The sequence below is a fragment of the Chenopodium album genome, chromosome 15 (assembly GCF_948465745.1).
Source record: "Chenopodium album chromosome 15, dcCheAlbu1.1, whole genome shotgun sequence".
In the NCBI taxonomy this organism is placed as follows: domain Eukaryota; kingdom Viridiplantae; phylum Streptophyta; class Magnoliopsida; order Caryophyllales; family Amaranthaceae; genus Chenopodium; species Chenopodium album.
This window is the reverse complement of record NC_137848.1, coordinates 51,538,316-51,547,587: the sequence shown is the minus strand read 5'-3', so window position 1 is coordinate 51,547,587 and position 9,272 is coordinate 51,538,316. Positions and strand designations below refer to the sequence as shown.

Sequence of the window (9,272 nt, the reverse complement as noted above, 5' to 3'; positions counted from 1 at the left end):
TCACGAGGATCTCCTAGACATATTTCTTAAGAATCGAGTGGAAATAATTGTTGAATGTCTTGAACCTACTAAAGGTTGGACTTATAGTCTGGTATCGATGATATCTTTGCTCGAAGACCCTCAAGCTTTGTATAATTCTTACTTGGTACCGGATAATAAAGGGAATGATAGTGATAAGGTTGTTGATGAGAATTCTGAGAGTAATGATGAAAATGTTTCTCTCGAAGACCACGACCAAGATCTTGAGTAGTATCACTCATAGTAGTAGGCGAAGAAGAGCTGCCATCAATGGCAGTGGCTGCCGTAGAGGGGCTGCTGTCCTGTACAGTCACCTCGGCTGAGCTGCGGGCAGCAGAGAACGCAGCAGATGTAGCAGCAGTAGAAGCCGCGGGAGGGCTGCGGTTTTGGCAGGAACCCGCAGAAGGGCTGTGAAGCGGACTGCCCTGTTGGTCGGGTGTGATGGCAGCTTCACTAAATGTCAACACCTCCTCCAAATCATCAAGAAAATCAACATCAACCCCGGAAGTATATTGGGTGTTGGCATTAGAACCAATAGAATCATCCAAAGCCCGAGAAGTAGCAAATGGGAATTCATTTTCAAAGAACTTGACATCTCTAGACACAAAAATATCACCTGTCTCAATGTCATATAACTTCCAACCCTTTTTCCCGTGAGGATAGCCAGCAAACACACATTTCCGACTACGAGGTGAGAATTTATCATTTTTAGCTTTTTGATTATGAGCGAAACAAAGACAACCAAACACCCTCATTTCCTCATAAGTCGGTTCTTTATTAAACAAAAATTCATATGGAGTTTTGTCACCCAATAAACGTGAAGGGGTACGGTTAATTAAATAGACCGCCCCAAGAACACATTCACCCCAAAAACCAATAGGAAGATTTCCCTGAAACATCAAAGCACGGGCAACATTCAAAATGTGTTGATGCTTACGCTCAACACGACTATTTTGTTGGGGGGTACCAACGGAAGAAGTTTGAAAGAGAATGCCACGCTCATCAAAGTAAGGAAGCATACACTTAAATTTTGTGCCATTATCACTCCGCACATATTTAACAGACACTTCAAATTGACACTGAATCATAGAAAAGAAAGAAGAGAAAGCGGAATAAACCTTAGTTTTATCATTCAATAAATATACCCAAACACCTCTTGAATAATCATCCACTAAAGTCAAAAAATAGTGTGCACCACAAGTAGAAGGAGTTTTATAAGACCCCCACAAGTCACAATGTATTAATTCAAAAATACGACTAGCCCTACTATCACTAATAGGAAAACTATCTCTTGTTTGTTTGGCTTGAGGACAAGTTTCACAAGCCTTATTCAAAGATTTGCTACTAGAACTAGTACTAACAGCAGGAACTAACTTGACAACTCTGTCTGATGGATGACCAAGACGTCGATGCCAAAGCTCAAAAGTAGAAACCTCCGGACCTGTCACCGCACATACTGTAGGAATCCGCCGAAAATAGTAGAGTCCATCTATTCGTTCACCTCCTCCAATCAGGCTCCCCGAGAGTTGGTCTTGTATAGCACAAAGAGAATCAGTGAATCGTACATGACAATGTGAATCATCAATTAATTTAGACAGCGAAATTAAATTGCAATTTAATTTTGGCACAAATAAAACACGTTCAAGAGTAATGCCATCGGCCAAAAAAACACGCCCTTCTTTCGTAGCCATAGCATGGGCACCATCATGAAGACCAACAGGACACGGTAACATGGATTGCACATCCATTAAGCAAGACTCGTCACCGCTTACATGATGAAAAGCCCCCGTATCTATAATCCAAGAAAGAGAAATGAACTCACCACTCATCTTATCATGTTGCTGATTATTAATCATGTTTAACAAAATTTTAACATGCTCGGGTTGCAAATCTTTTAAGACAGAGAGTGTGTCCTGAGAAGACGAAGGGGAAACATCACTAACAGAATGAGCCCGGACTGCTGCCTTGCCATGATCAGTAGCAGCAGCAGCCTGTGCTGGACGAGAAGTAGCTGCAAGTTGGGAGGCAGGGGCAGCAGTGCGTGAGGCAGTAGAGGCAGCACCCTTCTTCCCGTATTTCTCAACCCACCATTGTGGAAAACCATGAACTATAAAACAGCCCTCATATTCATGACCTTGGCGCTTACAATGTGAGCAAAACAGCTTCGACTTATCGTGGTACACAAAAAATTGCTTCCCACGATCAGGTAGAGCAAAGACGTGAGCCTCTGCCTTGTGTTCAGGGGATTTGGTTTGAGAAATGTGGTGAGAACGCTCTTCTTGAAGAAGAGCCTGATATGCACGCTCGAGAGTAGCAGGAGGCTGTTGCGATAGTAAGTTAGTTTGAACTGCTGCATATTTAGCATCATCAATGCCGACCAGAAATTGATGCAACTTTTCCTCGTCCCTATCCAACTCATACTTGGCAGCCACATTGCAAGAACAATTACCACATTCACAACCATGTGGTGGTTTGAGGCGAACCAAATCATCAAATAATCCCATCAGTTGGGTATAGTACTCCTCGACAGACATGTTTTGCAATTGCTTGCAATTAGTGATTGAAGCCCTTAACTGTTGTAGACGCGGACCACTCGCCTCACAGTAGCGCTTCTCTAGATAATCCCATAGCCTCTTAGCCTCATCGAAGAAAGGAATTGAAGCAACAAGTTTCAGATCGATAGCCCTATAAATCCAAGACACTAACATGGAATTCACCGTATCCCAATCAAGCATCTTCTTCTTTTCAGTCGGTTTGGAGATGGTGCCATCAACAAACCCAAATTTTCACCTAGATTTCAATGACAAAGTAATTGCCCTAGACCATGATAGAAAATTATCACCCTTCAAGATCACGTGAGTAATCAAAATTCCGGGTTGATCGCCTGAGCCAAGGTAGAAAGGAGAAGAGGGATCAATCTTGCCTTCTTCACCCATGTCGATTAGTGAAAATTAGTGAGAATAGGAAAAAAAATTTAGGGTTTTTAGGGTTTAGAATGTAGAAGCTTCAATACCATGTCAGGAATTAATTTTCCGTGGTTTGTATTACTGTAGATCAGCGTATATATATACAAAATAAATCGGGCTTATAAGCACATATAGCCCAAAGAGCTAACTATACAATACACTACTAAATACACGGCCTAACAAAATGTATGTAGTGCTAAGGTGGAAGCCGCGAGTGTAGACAAAGAGGAAGGAGCAAGGAGTCGTACCAAGAAATGGAAGGAAATTATTGATCAGTCCTTAAAAGCGAGCAAGAAGGAAAACAGGAAGAGCCGAAAAGGTAAGTGCAAAGATAAGCATTCAAAAGAGGATGGTGAAGCTAGTAATGATGTAACAAAGACTGAAGAAGTTTTAACATTTGAGGAGATTGTGAGAAAGATGTTTTGCTCTTTAGCTAATCAATTAGTATTTTGCTCGGAAAATCTCTATACTCACTTACCAATGTCGTGTTTACCATTAGATGTTGTGAAACAGATGATTAAGCTTGTTGATCTGCTTAGGAGAGTCCTCGAATATGCTAGAAAAAATGGCAGTCAGTACTCTGAACTGATTCTGACAAAAAAGGAAGAAACCTTACCTGTACTGAAAATGCTTCAAGGACGATTTCCTAAGCCTAATATAACTGGAAAAATAAAGGATTTTTGCTTAGAAAACGCGCGTTTGATCTTCTGTACTGCTTCAAGCTCGATTAAAGTGAAAACTCGAGTTGAGATGGTGGTCATTGTTGAAGCTGCACAACTTAAAGGATGTGAGTCAGCCATTCCTTTACAGATTCCTGGCCTTAGAGTCGCGATTCTCATAGGTGATGATCGACAACTTCCTGCCATGGTTCAGAGCAAGGTCAGTTGTTACATGTTCTTACACTACTATTACATATTTCTGCTTAGAATTCCCCTGCTTTTTAACCTGTAAAACTCAGATTTTTCAAATTTTTAGGTGTTGGAAAAGATGAACTTTGGAAGGAGCTTGTTCCAACGGATTGCAACATTAGGGAAGAAGAAGCACCTTCTCAACATACAGTACAGGATGCATCCTTCCATAAGCTCGTTTCCGAATAAAGAGTTTTATGAGAAAAAGATTGTAGATGCACCAAATGTCAAAGAAATAAGCTATGCAAAGAAATTTCTTAAGGAAGCTATGTATGGATCCTACTCTTTTATCAATGTGTCTAATGGAAAGGAGAATTTCTTCAAAGGGCATAGCCTAAGAAATTTGGAGGAAGCTACTGTTATTGATCATATTATTGCAAAGCTCTTTAAAGGTATGATTAAATCTGAGCTAGTTTCGCCACTTTCAAATAACACGGTGCATAGTATAATCTAATAACTTGTAAATTGATAATATGTTCCTTTACTTTCAAAGATGACGTGTGCATATGCTTCTATTATGCTCGGCATAGAAGAAGAGGTTGTTATACACACGGGTGTACTATACATCCATGAGCATTTGTTCTCATTTTGATGATTGATTTTCACTTTATCATCAATTGAAGAGTAAAAACTAAGTAACTTAGTTGTACGGTACACCCGGGTATATATAACAAATTCTAGCATAAAAGTTTTTTTTTTCTTTTTTTTTTTTTTGAAATAAGCATAGAAGTATCTTTATTTTAAGCCTTGAATATTTATTTAGTTTAGCTTCAAGTAAGAAAAGAATTGCAATAGGTTAATCTAGAAACACTACTAGAAATGATCCATTTACCGATGGCCAAAATCCATCGGTAAAATTGTAAAAAACCATCGGTATCTCATTTACCGATGGCTGCCATCGGTAAAAAACCATCGGATTATAATACGTCGGGAAAATCGAAAATACCGATGGAAAAACCATCGGTAAACTTAATACCGATGGTTACCAACTGTCGGAGCTTTTTTAAATCCCGATGGCAAAAGCCATCGGTGTTTTGTTCCCGATGGTCAAAGCCATCGGTATATTTGGATCACCGATGGCTTTTGGCAATCGGTAATTTTTTAAAAAAAAATAAAAAAAAATTAAAACCCCTGCCCACTCCCTGCCTACCCACCCCCCTACGTACGACCCTGCCTACCCACCCCCCCTGCCTACGGCCCTGCCTACCCCCACCCAACACCGCCGCCGTAAGCCACTAAGCACTGCCAACCACCACCACAACCCTGTTCCACCTACCACCACCGCCGTAAACTACTCAACACCACCAACCACCACCCGAAACACCCTAAAAATAAACAAAAATCAACACAAAACAATCCACAAAAATCAACCCCCAAAGAAACCAGAAAAACTAACAAAAAATCAAACATTGATGAAAATTAAAGTTAAAAAACAATAAACACACGATATTTAACAAACACAACACGAAAATGGTAGAAAATTAAACCCACAAAAATCACACATATAAATCCACAAACGAAATTAACTTACAAAATTAAACAAAAAATCCACAACCTTTCAAATTTCTTCTTTTTTGGGTTTAAATGGTTAAACTCGACCATGAAAATTCCAGATCTGGAATTTTCATGGTCGAGTTTAACCAAAAAAACCCGTAACCTCGTGACGGTGATGGTTGAACCCAAAAAAATGTGCAAAGAAGGGAGGAGGAAAGACATAGAAGAGAAGGGGAAGAGGAAAAGGTGAAGATAGAAGAGAGAAGAAGAGGAGAGAGGAGTGAGAAGAAAGAATGAGAGGATAGATCTAGAGGAGATAGAAGAGGAGAGAGAATAAAGAATGAAGAAGAGGAGAGGCGTGAATTATGGAGGAAGAAAGAGAAAGTGAAAGGGGCGGAGGAAGAAAGAGAAAGTGGAAGGAAAAAAATAGGGTTTCCTCCCCCCTTTTTTTTTAATATTTTAAGAAAATACCGATGGCTAAAAGCCATCGGAAAAATACCGATAGGTCAAAACCATCGGTATTTTTATTTTACCGATGGCTTTTAACCATCGGTAAAAAAAATTAATTTCTTTTAAAAAATTAGATTTTACCGATAGATGAAAACCATCGGAAATAATTTACCGATGGTAAGGCCATCGGTATTTTAAAAAATACCGATGGCTTGATAAAACCATCGGTAAATTATATTTTTACCGATGGATTTTAGTGGCCATCGGTATTTCCCATCGGTAAACGCGCGTATTCTTGTAGTGAAAGGAAAAAAAAAAACATGCATGGCAACTGGAGTTTATCAAATAGGTCATTTCCAAAACAAAACATTAAAGGAGGTCAATCTAGCTTTTATAGTATCACCACATCAATGCCTGGTTGAATTTGCTTGGCAAGCAACTTGGCTTGTCTTATCGCGGAAGCAATGGTATCAATATTTTCTTGGTCATACCACTTGTGTATAAATCCCGCCCTGTAATGGCGGACAACGAGTTCACAAATAATCTTGTTAAGCAGGGAGCATTTTGAGTTAGACAGAGTGCAAACTCAGCAACAGAATCACTTCCATCGAATCCATTCAATTCTAAAACCTTAAGTTGACGATGTGCACGCATTGTGTAATTAATCTTAGCATCCTTTAGAGCAAAACATGAAAGACACCTTGATAGTATAAGCAAAAGTGCCATAATTCAATTGGTATTACGTCTGTCAATTCACAATTTGTAGTATTATTTCGTATTGATAAATTAAAATGATTATACATAAGACGAATCTAACAAGATCTTATATGCCTATGGTGTAAATGAATGTAGGAGAAAGTGTAATAACCCTAAGAAAGTACTTGGTGGAAGTGGCATTGAACCATATCACTAGGATAACTTTTGGAAAGAGGTTTATCAACTCCGAAAACAAATTGGATGAGCAAGGACAAGAATTTATGCGTGTAATACAAGGAGTGAGGGAGGTTAAGAGGCCGAGTATATTGGTTGAGCATGTTCCATGGCTACGATGGATGTCAAGGTTCTATGATCCGCCTCTTAAAGAGCATAGAAATCGAATGGATCGCTTTGCCAAGAAAATCATGGAGGAAGAAGATACACTACATCTTGTTAATGCTTTGCTCTCATGCAAAGATGATTATGGCCTAAGTGAAGCAACCATTGTTGGCCTTCTTTGGGTATGTCTTTGTCTTATTCTTATGTATTTAAAATCTTAATTGTAGCTAGACCTCTCAAATATATACTTGTAGTAGATAAGATTAACTTTAACTATTGTTAATTTTGCATTTATTTTGGGCCAACTTTGTTTTCCTCTCTCATTGTATTTTGTATATGTTTTTCAAATTTTTCTACTACCTCCGTTTCATGTTAGTTGCAACTTTAGGGTATTATTTGTGAGATATAAAATATTCCAAAGTTGCAAATAATACGAAATGGAGATAGTATAATTTTTGCTAGAACATGCTTTATAATTTAATTTATATCATGCTTGGTAACGCTTTATAGTATCCATGAGGTCAAGACATAAATTATATCATTTTCATGTTATATGTACTACCCTAAGACATGGTCATGGCTGGTATGGACACAATCGCGATCACAATTGAATGGGCTATGGCAGAGCTATTGAGGCACCCAAGAGTTATACAAAAGGCTCATAATGAACTAGATCTTATAATTGGTCATGAAAGGAACAAAGTAGAAAAAGATTTGGAAAACCTCCCATATTTACAAACTATCATTAAGGAAGCCCTAAGGATGCACCCTCCAACCCCTTTAATGCTACCACATAAAGCTAATACCAATCTCAAGATTGAGGGTTATGAAGTTCCTATCCTATGGTAACAATTGTCCTTGTAAATGTTTGGGCTGTTGCTCGTGACCCAGACATTTGGCCCAATCCACATGAATTTCGACATGAACGATTCCTAGACGATGATGTAGACATCACGGGTCATGATTTTAGTATGTTACCATTTGGAGCGGGTCGAAGGGTATGCACGGGTACGGTGCACAAATGAGCATAAATTTGGTTACATTGATGTTAGGTCATCTATTACAACACTTCGACAGGTGCGCATCAAGTGAAGTTAAGCCAGAAGATATTTCAATGGCAGAGATTTCAGGAGTAGTTAGTTATATAGCCACTCCTCTACAAATTGTGCCTCGTCCAAGGTTACCTTCACACTTGTACAAAAGGATATTAGTTGATATGTAATGTAACTAAGGCATTAAGCACATTATATACTAAGCTATATTTCATGTTTCGTGACATTATGTAACTTGTTCACATAAATTTTTTTCCGGTGAAACAATATAATAATTAAGCATATATTGCTAAATGTGTAGTGTCATGTAACAATCACATGCACCTAGAATCAAATAATTAAAGTCGTCAAATTTACCATTTTATACACTTATAGTAGTCTTATCTAAATAAATTCTACTTAACTGTACATTATTTTAGACAGTTCGAGTATTGTTATTTAGAAAGAAAAAAAAAAAAAAAAACTCCTCAAAAGTAAATGAGCTGTAATAAATGATAATAAGATATGTGTCCAATATTATACATAATATATTTATATATCCTCTGTTCCTTTTTATGAAGCATTTTTTATTTGTGGCTCCGATTTTTTTTTTGTAAGAGAAGAATAGTCAAAGCGTAACGGAGTGAGTAGTCTCTCACGTTTGTAGCTACACATGATGGTCGTAGCTCACTGGTCATCCCTTTAAAAAATTGGTTTTTATTCTTCATGATTTATAAGAATAAATTAATTCTTCCAGATCGTTGACTAATGACTTAATTGCTTGCCTTGAACTGCAAGTCCCAGCTCATTCAGTCCCTTAGTTACATTGAACATTATCAATTCATTTTATTAGAGTTAAATATTCTCAATTTTTTAGTAAAAAAACATATTTTATTCTCTACAAAAATAATGTTCCTACAAATCTCACTTGATTCATGCATTATATAAGTTTCTAAGGCAACCTTAGGCCGTCATTCCTCATTTCATATTCACCTTAATTTAATTTTTTTTATTTTTTTTTAATTTTTCTCTTTATCATCAATCTTACCATTAATCATATTCATAATGGAAGAAATTCAAGCTAACCTTATTCAATCTTCATTAAAGCCAAAAAATACTAGCAATCTTCTTGCAACAAATAGCATGATTATTAACAAGGATGAAGACGAGGATGAGAACGATGAAGAGGAAGAGGAAGGGGATAAATTACTACATAATAGTAATGAGTCAACAAAAAACTTCCATCAACTTTATTTTGTAAAATTTCCAGCATTGAAAGCAAAAATCCAGAGGGCCAAGGAATTAACCAATAAATTGCACAAGGAAAAAAGTATCATTTTGGATGAAATAGGCAATATGAAGGTATGTAC

At 37.6% G+C, this 9,272-nt stretch overlaps 2 protein-coding genes and 1 pseudogene across 2 annotated transcripts; 2 read left to right on the top strand and 1 right to left on the bottom strand.

The window, feature by feature from the left end:
• Positions 1–68: 68 nt before the first annotated feature.
• LOC145581400 (uncharacterized) lies at positions 69–2,954 on the bottom strand. Its single transcript, XM_081638411.1, has 2 exons — positions 2,809–2,954; positions 69–2,703 (listed from the first exon to the last, which is right to left on the bottom strand). Exons 1-2 carry the CDS (start codon positions 2,952–2,954, stop codon positions 69–71), a joined length of 2,781 nt encoding a protein of 926 aa, XP_081494537.1.
• Positions 2,955–3,032: 78 nt separating this feature from the next.
• Positions 3,033–4,465, top strand: LOC145581398 (putative ATP-dependent helicase C29A10.10c). Its single transcript, XM_081638410.1, has 4 exons — positions 3,033–3,055; positions 3,179–3,863; positions 3,960–4,284; positions 4,386–4,465. The coding sequence occupies exons 1-4, from the start codon at positions 3,033–3,035 to the stop codon at positions 4,463–4,465; spliced, it is 1,113 nt and encodes a 370-aa protein (XP_081494536.1).
• Positions 4,466–6,678: 2,213 nt separating this feature from the next.
• On the top strand, positions 6,679–7,390 carry LOC145581397 (cytochrome P450 98A3 pseudogene; annotated as a pseudogene).
• The last annotated feature ends 1,882 nt before the right edge of the window (positions 7,391–9,272 follow it).